The following is a 16,950-nucleotide window of genomic DNA, read 5'->3' as shown; positions in this document are numbered from 1 at the left end:
GCTGGATGGTTGCACTCAAAGAGTTACGATGAACAGTTTGCAGTCCAAGTGGAGGCCAGTGATGAGTGGTTTTCCTCAGGGGTCAGTATTGGGATTGGGGCTGTTTAACATCTTTGTCAGCAACATGGACAGTGGGATCGAGTGCACTCTCAGCAAGTTTGCAGATGACACCAAGTTGTGTGGTGTTGTGGACACGCTGGAGGGAAGGGATGCCATCCAGAGGGACCTGGACAGGCTGGAGAGGTGGGCCTGTGAGAACCTCATGAAGTTCAACAAGGCCAAGTGCAGGGTCCTGCACATGGGTCGGGGCAATCCTAAGCACAAGTACAGGCTGGGCGGACAATGGATTGAGACCAGCCCTGAGGAGAAGGACTTGGGAGTGCTGGTTAATGAGAAGCTCAACATGAGCCGGCAACGTGCACTTGCAGCCCAGAAAACCAACCGTGTCCTGGGTGCATCTGAAGACGCATGGCCAGTAGATCGAGGGTGGGGATTCTGCCTCTCTACTCTGCTCTCGTGAGACCCCACCTGGAGTCCTCAGTACAGGAAAAACATGGACCTGTTGGGGCAAGTCCAGAGGAGGCCATAAAAATGACCCAGGGACTGGAGCTCCTCTCCTACAAAGACAGGCTGAGAGAGTTGGGATTGTTTAGTCTGGAGAAGAACAGGCTCCGGGGTGATCTTATTGCAGCCTTTCAGTACTAAAAGTGAGGCCTACAGGAAAGATGGGGAGAGATTCTTTATCAGGGAGTGTAGCAGACAAAGGGTAATGGTTTTAAACTGAAAGAGGGTAAATTTAGATGAGATCTAAGGAAGAACTTTACTCTGAGGGTGAGGCACTGGAACAGATTGCCCAGAGAAGTTGTGGATGCCCCATCCCTGGAAGTGTTCAAGGCCAGGTTGGATGGGGCTTCAGGCAACCTGGTGTAGTGGAGGATTTCCCTGCCCATGGCAGCGGGCTTGGAACTAGATAATCTTTGAGATCCCTTCCAACCCTAACCATTCTACAATTCTACGATCCTGCGATAAAGTCCAAACAAGACAAAAATTCCTACCTCAGAAGAGATTCATCACTGGTGAAAGCTCAAATAGGTCCCACAGGCAACTTTCTGGAGGCTCACTGCATTTTTAGGATCTCTCCGTTAAATCACTCCAGTGACGCAAGTACAGCAAATGTCTTTCATACTCCACAGGCCATCAGGAGGAAAAGTACCAGCACTTAAAAGGGCACTCTGCTTTTATCTCAATGATCCCTGTATAGATCTATCAGTCAGTCAGTAAGGAATTAACATATTATTATCATGGAAATATGCATATTTATTGGGGAAAAAAATGTTTAAGTGATACCCTTCTTACTTTGCTTCCCGTGTTATAGAAGTGCCCAGCCTGTTGAGCACTATCTCAAGGGAGACTGTTCCGACACGTCTTTTCCTCATATTCTCCTCTCTGACTGGCAATGTGACAGCACTACAAACGGGTAATTTGCAAGAAGACAGAGGTGTGGAAAAGGTCCCACATTCCTGAAGACATTTCACCTGCTTGAAATGTTCCAAGACTTACCACGTTTCTTTAAAAAAAATCAATGTTGTTTTGTGATTTGGTTCTGGTTCCAGACTTGAGAGGAACCTCAGCATGTTTTTAAAAGCATGCTTAAGGAAAAGTTTGGGTTTTTTTTCTTTCTTTCTCTCTTATTTTAAATCCATAGTAAATGGCACCCCTGCATGAACCAACTTTTCTCACCTGTACTGGTTTTGGCTGGGATGGAGTTCATTTTCTTCATAGCAGCTGGTACAGAACTATATTTTGGATTTGTGTTGGAAACAGTGTTGATAACACAGGGATGTTTTAGTTACTGCTGAGCAGTGCTTACACAGAGTCAAGGCCCTTTCTGCTTCTCACCCCATCCCACCAGCGAGTAGGCTGGAGGTGCACAAGAAGTTGGGAGGGGAACCCAGCAAGGACAGCTGACCCCAACTGACCAAAGGGATATTCCGTAGCATATGACATCATGCCCAGCAGATAGAGCTGGAAGGGAAGAAAGGGGATGTTCGGAGACCTGTTTGTCTCAACCCATGAGTTTTCTCGCTTTTACTCTTCCAATTCTCTCTTCCATCCCACCAGGGAGGAGTGAGCGAGCGGCTGAGTGGGGCTTAGCTGCCCCACGTGGGATTAAAGCATGATGTCCCCTCTGTGAACATCCCAGAACTGCAGGATAATTTGTTCAAGTAGGAACAGTCACTTCTGTCCAGGTTTCAGCTCAGCAGCAGAAGCTGACATGGCAGAACAGTGAAGGAAAGAACTAAACCAGCCATGCTCTCCTCCCCTCCTCCCAGCTCAATCCATTCACGCTGAAAGTGAAGAAGACCTCCCGATATCAAAACTGAAAAGCAACGTGGCAGCTCTGCTCGGGCCTGGCCGGGACATGGACGTGCTCCACACCAGGAATGCAGCATCTGAGAGAGTCTGTGGGATACGGACTCACGACAAATCCAACATCTCAAAAGACGTTGAGTCTCTTGTTCAGTCATTTTGTCACACAGCTCCCTGTTTATAAACCGTGCTGGCTTAGAGACATGCACCTTCTCCTTATCCAAATATGAACACAGCTACATTAATGCAGACAGCCGACAGCTATGGGATTTTGCCCATTTTAAAACACTAGTAGTGACTTTTAATAAAATTATTTTCAACAAGACAAAAAGTAGCTGTTAAAATCACATCATTTTCCTATTTGCACTGTGCGAGTAACGGCATATGTGAATCGCAACGTGTGGCACAAAACTGAAGTGTCACCCTTTTACAGAGTCAATCCAGAGCAAATTTCCATTTAGAAGTTAATTTTACCATTTATACCCACTCTTTCCCGTTTTCTTTTTAAGAGGTTTGTTTCAAGATTGCACATAAATTCAGCACTTCTAAAGCAAAACAAACAAAAAAATCATGTAAACATTTCTGTGAAAAACTGTATTTAACAAAAAGATTACACGGGATAACGAAAATCAGAGAAAGAACAATACAACAGGCACTGAGGCCAGAAGGTGATTGAGCCCAAGAAACACCATAACACATCAGTTTCACAGCAAAACTTCCTTCAGAATGAAAGTACCAATGAATTCCAGACTGTACTCACATTTTTTCCCTTTTTTGTTGCAAATAGTACACTTATTTAGAAGGGCACTGCTATAGTACAGTTTCTTAAAAACAATAAAAAGGTAGCTAGTAAAAATTTAGACTAGCAGCAGCATTGGTATAGTACAAGATCAAAACAAGACAATAGACTTGTGTAACTCACTGAAAACTCTTTATGTCCTTCCTATAAAAAATATTGTCCTTGGCTTTAAAAACCCACCAAGAACAAAGTTTTGACTAATATTCGGAGTATGCAAACGGCATACTAATCAAAGTCCCTAAACCAAAAGACTTACTGGGTCAAAAGAGACTTTTGGTGTGATCCCAATTTAATTTCACCATACCTGCAATACCCAGAACATGCACGTATTATATGTAAAGATTTCCATTTAGAGTGATTGCAATTCTAGCTTACATCAAAATGTGATATTGGCAGTTGCCACAATGAATGATGTCATCCTGCTCTTCGCTGCGGTCATTGACCAGGCTATTTCCTCTGGTTTTTTGCTCAGTGCAGCTTAAAGGCATGCAGAAATCAGCACAACATGGAGGTTTAAACCCCCATTTTCAGTGAAATTCAAACAAGTCATTATGCTTGCAAAGAAAAGGAGGAGCCAGAACCATCATCTCCCCCTGCTCTTGGAGGGATCCTGTATAAGATATGGAAACCACAGCACAAGGTGCCATGCACTTTGAAAAGAAGCAAGCAGCAAACCTGAGGGCAGCAGGCAAAAGCAGGTCCCAGTATAGGTTCCCATCTACTGCCTCACGCCCTGCAAGATGGCTGCAAGAGGTTTCGGGTGGGCAGGACATAATTCTGTGCGCGAGTCAAAAGGGGAGGGAAGATGGTTTGTTTCTAGCTGATTTCACAAGCCCTAATTAGCAGATCACATACAAATGCAAACGGTTAATATTCACAGAGCAATCTCTTGTACCTCAATATTATAATAGATTGAACATCATTAATAAATATATAAAACAACATGTTCATCTCACAGACAAAACACATTTCAAAGGCCAGTATTGGCTGAAATATCCAGGCAGTTTGGTCACTGTTTAGAGCGCTGAAGAATTATGCACAGATAATAATGTGAGTGTTAAGAACAGGCTCACGAAATACAAACTTAAGCTTGGTTTAACGTTTCTGAAGAGGCTCTGAACCGGCCCTAGAAGCTATTCTGAATGGCCTTCAAATGAAGGCTCTTGCAGCCATTGCATATTTAAGAATAAAAGAAACTCCTTTACACTGTACATATCTTGGCACTTTATCTAGATCAGCTGCAAAGCAGGTATTCCCCAGGCACCTGCACACACAGGTAAGTGGATCTGTCCCAACCGATGCTGCTCTACGCTTCATACAATCTCCTGCAGAAAGAGGAGATTGCCTAGTCAGCGCTTAAAAGCCTTGGTCTGGGAGACAGAGACCTAGGTGCTCATTCCTAGCCCTGACACACACTTCTTCTGTCATCTTAGACCAGGCTCTTTGTCTCTCTGTCTCAGTTCACCTGCCTCTGAAAAGGAGAGGCAGTAATTCCCTGTCTCGCAGTACTGTTTGTTCTGAGGCTTAATTTCATAAGGTGCTTTTGAAGAGTCTCAGAAAAGGCACTATAAAAGTGCAGCTATTATAATGTCAGAAACACGGACAGGGGTGTGCGTCCCACAGGCCTTTTCCAAGATACTGATGTGCAAATCTAGAGGAGATGAGGACTCGCACTTGGTCATACTTCAGCAGTCCCATCACAGTAGCTTTGTTTTCTCCCATAGCTTTGAACGAGCTTCACATTTCCAAGTTTCAACAGAATTACTGGGCTGCGCCGTTTCGCAGACCGTCTCCAGTCTCCATTTGTTCTAACGGGCCAAATTCGGGATGCGTGACCGGGGACTTTCTTTGCCCTCGGAAAGTGTGTGCATTCAACATCTCCAGTAGCAAGTCATACACAGGGACCACATTTTTACACTTCATGCTCAGGAGATGCTCCATTCCCTTGTTACTGTGAGGAAAAACAGAAAATAAGTCAGTGATCTGGGTCCAAAAATGCAGAGAAAGAAAACATGCTCATGGCTTCAAGAGAGCCCTTTTTTTATTAGGAGCTAAGAGGATTTAGCTGCTGCAGTCCCTGAGATGACTTACCGCTATCAAGAGTAGCACCATCGCAATACTTTGAGGCTGAGTGTTTTACTATTTAGAGAACCAAGATTTGTCTTACACCGCACAAACTGACTTCAGAAAATAAATCAGATGTACCAATCTGATTGAAATCAAAGAGAGAACCTCTCTGATGCTGTAAACGTGGGAGGCCCACACGCTGCAGCTTTGTACAAAAGGGGAATTTATAGTGTGTAGCTCTAATGCCTACCTACCTCTCCTGCCTGGCCGAGTAGGCAGACCGAATTACTCCGGCTAACTTCAAGTAGTTTGTTTCCTCTCTGCATGTCCAGTGTCAGATCTTGCAGATGGCTACAGGCTTTAAAAGTAAATTTTTTGTTATGCAGTAAGATACAATGCCACCTTGTTAGCTCTGTGGCTGTACTGTGATTTGGGATAACGGGAGATGGCTGTCGCTGTTGCAGCTGCACGTACATACACTTCAGGCGCACTCGAGGTCTGAGGGTTGAAATCTAAGCGCACTTGCTCAACATCAAATTTATCACAGTGGAAAAAGCAGCAGACAGCCAGCACAGATCTGGCCTGGTGGATTGGATTGAGAGGCGGGCAATGCTTCCAGAAAAATGAGGTTCTGCTACAACTGAAGAGTTATAAATATGCTAATGGCAAAAAAGAAATCACAGCCCCCACTCTTACACCCAGCTCTTGAGAGTCCTGCATCATTTGGTAATCAAGGCTGAGAGCATCAATTACTTCTAGAACAAAGTCTAATTGACTGATCAGCACTAAGCAACGTAAAGGAGACAAGTCACAACAGCTAGCCTCCAGGCTTTGGCTGAGACAGGCACAGCGTAAAAACTATTGGTTTAATAAGAAAATATAAAGATTTTGCAAATAGTCACAAGGTTTATTCACGCCAGGCCAGAACAAGAGCTCCTGCAATGCTGTGATGCAGTGTCACACCACAGTGGGCGACCCAGGTGACGGCAAGTGCATCAGAGCCATGAGTCGAGTTTGGCTCTGGCTGGGCTGTAGCTTCTGTAGGGCCAGCTCCCAAACTCACCCCCAGTTCACAAACTGGCTGTTAAAAACTGCCTTCAAGCACAGTCAGGTCCCTGCTGCTGTCACCCACTCTCCTAGGAAGCTTGTTGCAAAGATGGCTGTTCCTCTTCCAGTGTCCCTACACAAAGGCAGATATGCCCATCTCTCCTTTGCATGCTCTAGCCCACTCCCAGGGCTGTCTTCCCTGGACACACGCTCCACAGCCAAGGCATAAGGCAGCTTTATGAATAGTTGGTTGCCAGGTAATAATTTCAAATGACAAACAGCCTGAAAATTAAAGCATCTGTTTGTAGGACCCTGTGTTTGAGTCTGCTGTACTGCAAGCAAGGATGAGCAGCTCAAGGAGGTCCAGGAACCAGTAGGGAGCAAAGGAACTGCTTCCCATGGGGAATGCAGCAGTGTGGCATCGCTGCAGCACTAGCCACTTGGCAAAAATGCTGTGGTTCCGAATAAAAGACCTAATAGTTTCTCCTGGGACACACAACAAACTTGGCCTGGGACAAACACGGCACCCATAGTACACTTTGCTCCACCACTGCCGACCAGTTTTGAAAGAGACTTTTACTCCGGACAGAAGAGTTTTGGTGGCTGGGTGGGGTGTTTTTTGAAAGGCTGAATCTGTGTTATCATTGCAAAACGTTTCAGGCAGATACATAATGAACAATTTAATGTAATACAGTGAAGACAACACTTCAATATCAACGACTTTTTTGAGTGCCAGCAAGCGCTTGAGTACATCGCCTATTTAGTTGTGCCAGGAAGGAAAGCCTCACAATGAACAGAGAGGAAGAGCAGTACCAGGATTCCCTCAGGAGTCCTGCGGAGTCCAAGCCTTGTTTTGCTGCTGTGATAAACACACAGTAACACCTTGCGTGTTACACGCGTTCTGTAACACGTACCTTGCGTGTCTGACGTGAGAGAGGAGCATCAACAAATTGGCCAGACGAGTCGTCTGCTGCTGTGAGGGGATTCCACTCTTTGCAATAACCCACATCAAAGCATCTGTGACCACATTAAGCAGGTGATGTAGTTTCCTGTTGCTTTCAGGCTCTTCTGCTGACAAGGGAAACATGCCTAACCAGAGAAGAGAAAGAAATACTCCCTGCTCATGAGGAAGAATAAAAAAAGCTACGACTGTGGATTTTTTTTTCTGATATAATATTTCAACAGGATTAGAGAAGATACGTTTCCTGACAACCCATCTCAAGTCTGTGCAAACAACGCTCCACGTGCCACGCCAAGCTCTGACTTACATCCCTTCGTCAAAATTTGATGGACACATCATTTGCAAACTGAGTAACTCTCCCAAATCCTCCCAAGACGTGTTGAACACAGACCCTTCAGTCTAGAGAATGGACATGCTTTCAATTTTCTAGTTTGCTTTTTTTTTCCTTTCAATCATTCTGCATCTTGTAGTTGAGTAACTATTACGAATAATAGCATTATGCTTGCTCTAATCTCTACTCGCTGAAAAAAATCTTTTTTCTCTGAGTATATCCCAGGGAGGGAGGACAACATGGTGAGACACACTGCTTATAGTACCCAGCTTGCCATGGTCTCCCTGCAGCTCACTAAGGGTGCCGCAATACAGCACTTGCCTACAGTGACAAACCGTAAAAGTCAGCAAAAGCATAGAAAGGAGGTTGGGGCTATGGAGAGGGAAGAGGGCTGGACCGTCTCTCCTTTGAAGACAGGCTGAGAGAGTTGGGGCTGTTCAGCCTGGAGAAGAGACGGCTCCAGGGAGACCTTCTAGCAGTCTTCCAGTACCTAAAAGGGGCCTACAGGAAAGCTGGAGAGGGATTTTATACGAGGGCATGTAGTGATAGGACGAGGGGCAATGGCTTTAAACTGAAAGAGGGGAGATTTCAGTTAGATCTAACGAAGAAAATTTTTATGATATAATGAGAGGTGAAACACTGGACCACATTGCCCAGAGAAGTTGTGGCTGCCCCATCCCTGGCAGTGTTCAAGGCCAGGTTGGATGAGGCTTTGAGCAACCTGGTCTAGTGGAATGTGTCCCTGCCCATGGCAGGGGGTTGGAACTGAATGATCTTTGAGGTCCCTTCCAACCCAAACCGTTCTGTGATTCTGTGATTCTATGATAAGAGAAGAAATCACCAATGGGAAGGTCTGGAAACACATAGTAACATTATTGACAGAGCAGAAGAGACTTGGGGGGAAAAGTCCTCTCAAAGATACTTATGGAAGGATGGAGCTCCAGAACACCTTGAAAATTAGGAGCAAACGATTAACTTTGGCAAGAAAGGAGAGCAGGGAGAGGTGAAAGGAGAGATTTTTTTGAGAGGTGAGGCTTTGAAGAAAATATAGCTGATGAACATGGTTTTTTTGGTTGGGTTTTTTGGTTGGTTGGTTGTGGTGGTGATGGGGTTTTTTTTTAAGAAGAAAGAAATGCTTTTGTCGCCTGTTGAAATAAAACAAGTGGGATAACAGCCAGATTATTTGTCTTCAGAACCAGGCTGAGAATTACGCAGCAGCTCCTTGCTGAAAACAGTAGATGTAAATAGTTAGGTGTTATTTTGTTGTTGGGTTTTTCTGACAACATTAATTACAACATGTTCTGAGGAATAAAATTGTTTTACTGCAGACTACCCTAGACTAGCAAACACACACTGCTATTTGCCTTGCATGAAAGGCTGCAAAACAAAGCTCCTATCCTGAAATTCATCTTGCAGAGCTGTTGAGTACTTTCAATCATTTCTGCCAATTAATTACCATTAAATAGGAACATTGAAGCCCAATTAATCATCACTCAGTTGAATAACTAGCTTTACTGGAAGTAAGAATTAAGGACAGGTTTGTAGAGCTGTACAGCAACTTTACACATGACCAGGATCCACAGAGATACGAGCAAAATTTCTCACTGAAGAGGACATACCCATAGCCTGGGCCATGAGCCCCACCTTGTGAGAAGCTTTCAGACTTGGAGTCTTTCATGCAGTTCTTACAACAGAGCTCAGACCCTAAATCCAGCAAATTACACAGTTTAGAAGTTTCTTGAGCAAAAATCCTTACAATCTGAGGGTTAGAAGTCCTTTCCTATTGTTCTCTTTCAATGGCTTTATCTCATTTGATGTATCTGTCATTTTTAGAGGCTGGTTTCCCAGCCACCCTCGAAATAAAAAGCACAGTTTGGTGAGCGTCAGAGTCAACTGCATACTCACTGGAATTGAGGAGGATCATCGCCTTAACACACAGATACTCCTTGTGCTGCAGTTTCAGCTCTCGGAACCTCGAGGTCATGGCCAGGAGCATATCAAAGATCTCCAAAATTCCCTCTACGCATTTCCCCTCGTCCCTATGGAAACACATTTAAAATGTTACCCCAAAAGTAGAATGAAGGAACTCTGACTCAGCCAGATAAAAGTCAAAGCACAAAGGAGGCTGCAAAAGGCCTATCCATCTCATCTTTGGGAGAATTCAAAAGGTTCCATCATGAAATCTAAATTGAAAATTACACTGGTATAAAAGGTTGACACCTCTAAGAAACTGATTTTCTCTCTAAAGCACCTTAAGGATTGACCACAGGTGGGTATGACCATATTTCGTAAGAGGCTTTATCCTCACACCCAGTATAATTCTGGATAATCAGTTTGAAACTCTATAGTGCAGGGTGCAGTACCACCTTGAACCATTTTCCAGATTTGTTTCACAAGGAGTTAGAACCTCAACTGGTGGCATCACTCTTTGTACCTGATATAGGCCTGAGGACTTGGTGGATAAGAAAGACTCCCTAAAACAAGCTTCTTGGAACAATAAGACATTTTTAATGAATAAAACAATCTCTATCCCCATCCCCCAGCACCTTTTTCTTTGAATTTCTTTTCTTGTTTAAATGTAAATAGATTTTTGCGCTTTTTTGGTGGGTTTTATGGTTTGGTTATTTTTATGTTTGCAAGTGTTTACTGAATACAACTTTCTCCATTTTGGATGCTAGAAATGGTCCCATTTTCTGATCTGAAAAAAAATCCCAAACAACCCTATGCCATTCCAATGGGTTTAAAATTAAGCAGCAGCAAATTTCAAACCAGTGAAGTTACTGTTCCAGTTTTCTGATTATTTTTTTTTTTCACATGTACTAGACTCTAAAAACAATTAAGTTCTACAACACAGTATTCAAAGGGTTGCTTCCTATCTTATCTGTGGTATGAGATGTTTTTCTCTGTACAGTTTTTAAAATGGCACAGACTTCAGCACAGCAGTACAGGAGAATTAAAGAACTTTACTCCTTTACTGGATCCCATGAGGAAAGGCAGCTGCCTGCATATTGCACACTTTCTTGTGGTCCTTGCAGCAAAAGAAAAATTTTAAGCTTTGGAAAAGGACAGGCAGCTGCCAGTTTCAAAACAAAGACACAAGCATCAGAGAAGTACCTGTTTACAAAGATTGTGTAGGAAATGTATCTGAAGTTCAGCTAAGATAAAACCAATCAAGTTACAGACCAGCTTCATATCAGCATGTCTTAAAAAGAATAAAATTACAGCATGCCCAGACGCTTGCTAGCTCCCACTCTGCTGTGTCTTGCAGAGATGAAGGAATGCATCAAATAAGCTCGCTCTATTCAGCACATATTAGCTCCCAAGGAACAAAATGTATCATACATTTTCAGCATTTTCCTGTCGTTGCATTGAACAACACGGCCTGTCCTTGCATTGATTTTTATATGAACAAATAATAATTTATTTCATATCTTTTATAAATTAAATTTATTTCTCTTACCAACCTAGTTTGCTTTCTGTATCTATGATGATGATTATTATTGAGCTCAAGTCACTGAGCTGGTACAGATCTGAATTTCCCTGGGTTGAAAAGGCTAAGAGACAGTTTAAGCCTACCCAAGAGAGTAGAATGTTTCCCTGACTTTTCACCAATGTGAAGCCCAGGTCAAATCCTTCTAAGGTTCTGTAGAAAAACATCCTTATTAATCCATCTCCTGCCCTGCTGGTACATGATGTTATGGAGAAATAATTTTTAAACACCCTGCTTTATCTTGAAAAAGTATTCTCAGTATTAAACAGCAAGCTAGGTTTTTTTTAAATCCCTTTTGGCTAGTTCTGCAACGTTCATCATTATAGCTACCTACGGAGTCTGCAGTAGTGGCAGGAAGAAAAACAGGTAGAAAAGCTACTTAAAAAAATTCAAATATGGCCTGACACTATGTCTACTTTTTTGAGGGATGTGGGGAAAAATCGACAATGTAGTGCATTGTTTTGATGTGTCTACAGTTTCAGCATCAAGAGGCCTGGACCAAAAGGAAAAATAACAACAAAAGATATGAAAAATACAGAGAAACTTCACACTGTCATGTGCTACAGGAATTCAGTAATTTGCAAGTTCAACACCCCTTTTTATGCGTAGCATTCCTTAAGTCCCTCTAAGGATGTGGAACCTTGAGGCATTATTGTTACAAATACAAGTAAATTATATTGCTAGATAACAATATAATGAGTGGTGAGGCACTGGAACAGGTTGCCTAGAGAAATTGTGGATGCCCCATCCCTGGAAGTGTTCAAGGCCACGTTGGATGAGGCTTTGAGCAACATGATGCAGTGGAGGGTTTCCATGCCCAAGGCAGGGGGGTTGGAACTAGGTGATCTTCAAGGTCCCTTCCAACTCAAACCATTCTATGATTCTACGATTCTATAATAAAACAGTGATAGAGTGATAGCATCTCCCATACTTAATCTTCTTCCTCTTACCATTCACCCTACTTCCTAACATGCTAATATGAAGTGTTCTCAAGAAATTTATTTCTCTTACCTGTCTAACACAAGGTCTGGTGCAAAAATCAGTTTCCCAGGATGGTCAATTGACCTCCACATCAAACCAACCATTAAAACTTCCATCCAGCAGCTCTCCAAGAGTCTTACTTGGTCATAGAGACTGAGGTCGATGAAGCCTAAAATGATGAAAATAGCATAAAATAAATCAACCTGTTTATTTCTCTGTTTTGTTAAAGAAGATTGAATATATGAGAAACAAATAGAAACAGAAAGAGTTATGGGTTGTGAAGAAAGCCAGAAAAGGGAACATTGACATCAGAAGCACCATACTGCCATCTCAAACAGGAACATAAACGTTTGTTATTATCATTGTCAAATCTTCCACAACACATTTGAAATAAAGCAGAGTGATGTCCAGGTGAATCACTCCCGTACAGCTGGTGAAACTCAAGTGACTGCAGAGGACCTGCCTTATGCTTGGCAACCTCTTTAAGTTGACGGTCCCACAGCCTCCTGAGAGGCACCAGGAATCCACTTGAAAAACTCACATTTGTTGGAGATTACTGCATTGCACTGCAGAAGACTCCCAAGAAAATAGTCTGCCCTTTCCCCAGAAGGCATATGGTTGTTGCTTGCAGGATTTTTTAATCTCGTAAGACAGGCATGTTTCTGGGTTTGTTGGGTAACTATGAAAGAACTCCCATATTGGTACCTCTGTCTTATCATCCTCTTTGTGACGTGTTGACCCAGCTCATCCTTTTGCTGCCTCTCCCCTTCCCCAAAATTGAGATAAACCAGAAAAAAAAAAAAAAAAACCAAACCAAGGGTAGTTGGTGATGGTATCAGTGTCCCCATTGCCTCTATTCACAGCATTCTAGAAGCAAGAACGTAATTAATGTGATTTTGCATAAGCCAAATATGTTCTAGCTCTCTCTAGAACTTATAGCAAAGTGTCAGCACTGCAACACAGCCAGAAGGGAGAGACACTCATTGCCCTCCCTTTCCCATCCCCTGCAAAAAAAGACTAGGGAAAAAAGATGTATAAAAGTCAAATCAAGACAAATAAAATTCACACACATGCAGGGAAAAAAAAATCCCAAACCAAACCACAGAAAATCAGAAGAACTGTGAACTATCAAAATGGAATTGGGAAGGCAGACTACTCAGTCAAGGAATAAAACACAAATATGATGATGACCATGAGTTCAGTGGTCAAACTGCAGCTGTGTTCAAAACCATGATGAGGCCACAGTTTATAAAATAGAGCTGCATTAGACGGGTCTCTCAGCACAGGTGCTGGTATCTACAGCTCTGCAGAGTGAAAAATCCTTACTCGGCTTGGCCATGGGAGACGGGTTTCCCATAGCTCTTTCCAGTTGTCTGAAGTCTTAAAACACACATAGTACGTTTGCGCTGTCAAAGAATCTGCTGTCGGTAATTTATACAAATGCTCCATTTATTTTAATCTTATTAAACTACCAGGCTGGAAGACAGTCAGTGACAGCCCCAGGTTGACATAAACTGGGTAAAGTGCACTCTCTTGTGTCATTGCTAAAAGTGCTGCCTTTTGGAATCGATAGCTTTGCTCTTTATCTTGGAAGAAGGGTAGGCAGAAGCCTATGAGCAGTACCTTCCCTCCCGGATTTCGCTGTCACAGAATTTACTACAATATCCGCAGCCAACAACAGATTATCTGCCAGACACGCACTCATAATTTTAAAAGAGCTTTTAGAAAAATAATCACGGAAGTGTGAATAGCATAAACTGACAGTGGCAGTTTCCCAGGAAACGACAGCCCAAAGACATTTCAGAAGTTGATTTAAATAAACATTTACACAGGAGTGTGCTGATTTCTCTAGCATAAACAACCAGCTATTTGGTTTAAAAAGTATCATCTCAGTTGAGCGAGTTGTCAGACCCAGTCCCAGTGTTCTATCTACAGATACTTAAAGATCCAGATTTATCTCAGGTGTCATCTGCGAAACTCGCATTATCAGCACCAGCAGTATGATTTATGGCCATTGAGCCCAGTTATTAGAAGGGCTATAACTTTCCTTTTCCTAACAATCTTGTGCTTTAAAGATTGAGGACAGCATATCACCACCTCAGCTTCCACTGCAGTGTCAGAAATACTATTTCATTTGCTGCAGAGTACATTAAACTACTTATTTCTCTATGGTTGTAATACCTGTCCTTTCAATCATGCACTCAATCAGTTAATTATAAATTACTAACACAGTCAAGAAGAAACTTATGCTGGATGTGTGGTAACTAGCAAATGACACAGTGCTCTGGCCAGCAACTCACTAGGTTGCATAATGAACCTAAATTTCAATATTATGACAACATCCTATCGATTAGCAATACAGGTTCTACTGTGAACCACGTTCAACTCTCTTAGACTAGGTCAGCAAAGTAAAAGGCAATTTCAGAAGTTATGTTCTTGCGTCTGACAACTTAGAATTAAAGTACTTGGAATTCAGAGGGAAAAAATCCAGGTGTCAGCTTCTATTTTACTAAGCAACAACAAAATACAATCCATTCAGCTGAAAGTACAGCCAAAATACAGTCACAGAATAAAACTCATAATAAAAGAAGGTTATTTAATATTAAATACAAAAAAAAAAAAAAGACCCAAACCCATTTATCTTTCCTATTTAGGCAGAAAGTTACTGTTAACATCAGCATCTACAAGGAAAAACTAAAATATTTTCTTTCCCTTTTAGTAAGTGTCAAAATAATATCCAATAATAATTTAGAGGTGAAAATGGGCTTCTTACCCAGCTACACAAAAGCAAATATTCAACTTTACAGAAAGTAAAATTACTGTTCACTGGGTCATTAGTCAAGAACTTTGTGGTTTTTTTCTAAGACCTTACTTCCAGGAAGTAGAGCATGGATCTAGATGATTAACTCCAGTCAAGAATTTTTGAAAACTGAAATTCTATATCCTAGGCTTTAGTCATCACAGTTTAATGGAAAAAATAAATAAATCCACATTCAAGTAAATATTCTAACTACCACGTAATATGGTAATATTACTTATAATTAGGTATATATTAAACATCACATCTATTTTTGGCATTGTTCTAAAATGGTGTTTGCTTCTATTCTGTGGAACAGGAATGATCAGAAAAAAATAAACATACATGATGAAGTGTCAACATTCCCAGGAACTGTTTTGAAGGGCTTTGACTGCTCCAATGCGTTTTCTTCATACATTTCTCTTATTGCCAAGAAAAAGTTCTTATTTCTGACATATGTTGAAAATAAACTAAAAGTGATCTATGTCAAAACCGGAGTTGGTTTGAAAACTGATCTTTTAAAAAATTCAAAAAATGAATCTCAACTGGTTGAGGTTTTGGGTTTGCAGTTGTTTGTTGTTTTTTTTTAAAAAAAAAGGCTGATGTAGTTAAAAAAATAAAAATTAAGAACAATCAGAAAATGGAAAAGGTTGGTTTGTTTTTTTTTCACATTCAAATATTGCTTAAAATGAGGTCATTTTCTAAGGCTTTTCCTGGTTTTCTTTCACAATTCACTTCCTACCAGATTAACATAACTATATGGAGTCCTCTGAAATGGTACCTTTTTATCAAGTTTTTCTCATTAGACAGGAAATTATAACAATAGACACCATTTAATCCCTTATGGTTACTTACTTTACAGTTATTTCAGAGTTTCTTAAATCAGCAAAAATAAGGATTAAGGATTTGGACTCTCAGTTTCAAACATTAACGTCAAAACCACTATCACTTTGCAAATAGCTAGCATGGTTTAAGATGCTCATGCTGTGCGAGCATCTCCTCCCCAGCAGCTCAGCAGCTGACCTGGAATTTGCACACCCTAAAACCATCACACCTGAACCCTCCAACATAGTGGCTGAGCCCTAGAGACTGTAATCTGCAACTAGGAGATGTGGTCTAGCAGCTGGAGCTGGCAGCGCCTTCAGCCGCTCCACCGAGATCTGAAATAGGATATGTTTCCCTTATCCTAAATTCTCAGTTTAAGGATCATATGAAATATTCTCTACCAAGCTTGTTTCCTGCACTGGGTACACACTCAGTTTATTTCTGGATGTCAGCATTACTGTCATGTCTTCCTGTGTGCATATTGGAGAAGTAGCAAGTGCTGTTTATAGTGCACAAACATGACACGACCAGCGCACGCACCAGCACACTCTGGTTGCCTTCAGCCTAAAATCCAAGAGAGGAGGCATGGTGTGCAGGTCCCTCAGTCCTGATGGAGGTGGGGTTAGGACTACCAGACGTACTGCAGAATGTATTAGCCATGCGATGTAAGCACAGTCATAGGGATCTCCCAACACAAGAAGGACATGGAGCTGCTGAAGCGGGTCCAGAGGAGGCCATGAAGATGATCTGAGGCCTGGAGCACCTCTCCTATGAAGACAGGCTGAGAGAGTTGGGGCTGTTCAGCCTGGAGAAGAGAAGGCTCCAGGGTGATTTTATAGCAGCTTTCCAGTACCTAAAGGGGGCCTACAGGAAAGCTGGAGAGGGACTTTTTACAAGGGCGTGTAGTGATAGGACAAGGGGTAATGGCTTTAAACTGAAAGAGGACAGATTTAGATTAGATATAAGGAAGAATTCTTCAGTCTGAGGGTGATGAGGCACTAGAACAGGTTGCCTAGAGAAGTTGTGGATGTCCTGTCCCTGGAAGTGTTCAAGGCCAGGCTGGATGAGGCTTTGAGCAACCTGGTGCAATGGAGGATGTCCCTGCCCATGGCAGCAGGGTTGGAACTAGATGAGCTTTGAGGTCCCTTCCAACTCTAACCATTCTATGGTTCTATGCTCCTGTGATCACTTCAGGCAGAGCACTATATCTGAAGTTAAGAATTAAGCCCCATGCTACTCCACGTCTGTCATTTCAGCTCAGTATTATTAGTTGGTCACCTTA

General features: G+C 42.2%; 1 protein-coding gene across 1 annotated transcript in view; it reads right to left on the bottom strand.

The window, feature by feature from the left end:
• Nucleotides 1-4,930: 4,930 nt before the first annotated feature.
• ESR2 (estrogen receptor 2) overlaps nucleotides 4,931-16,950 on the bottom strand; it is a 32,682-nt gene continuing 20,662 nt past the window's right edge. Inside the window, exons 5-8 of the mRNA XM_009977453.2 lie at nucleotides 12,077-12,215; nucleotides 9,481-9,614; nucleotides 7,198-7,372; nucleotides 4,931-5,120 (exon numbers count right to left, since the gene is read on the bottom strand). Coding sequence (XP_009975755.1) covers nucleotides 4,931-5,120; nucleotides 7,198-7,372; nucleotides 9,481-9,614; nucleotides 12,077-12,215 — 638 coding nt within the window. The remainder of the gene's footprint in view (nucleotides 5,121-7,197; nucleotides 7,373-9,480; nucleotides 9,615-12,076; nucleotides 12,216-16,950) is intronic.

This window comes from Tauraco erythrolophus, chromosome 6 (genome assembly GCF_009769465.1).
Source record: "Tauraco erythrolophus isolate bTauEry1 chromosome 6, bTauEry1.pri, whole genome shotgun sequence".
NCBI lineage: Eukaryota > Metazoa > Chordata > Aves > Musophagiformes > Musophagidae > Tauraco > Tauraco erythrolophus.
Note: the sequence above shows the minus strand (reverse complement) of the source record. Positions and strands in the feature narration are given on the sequence as shown.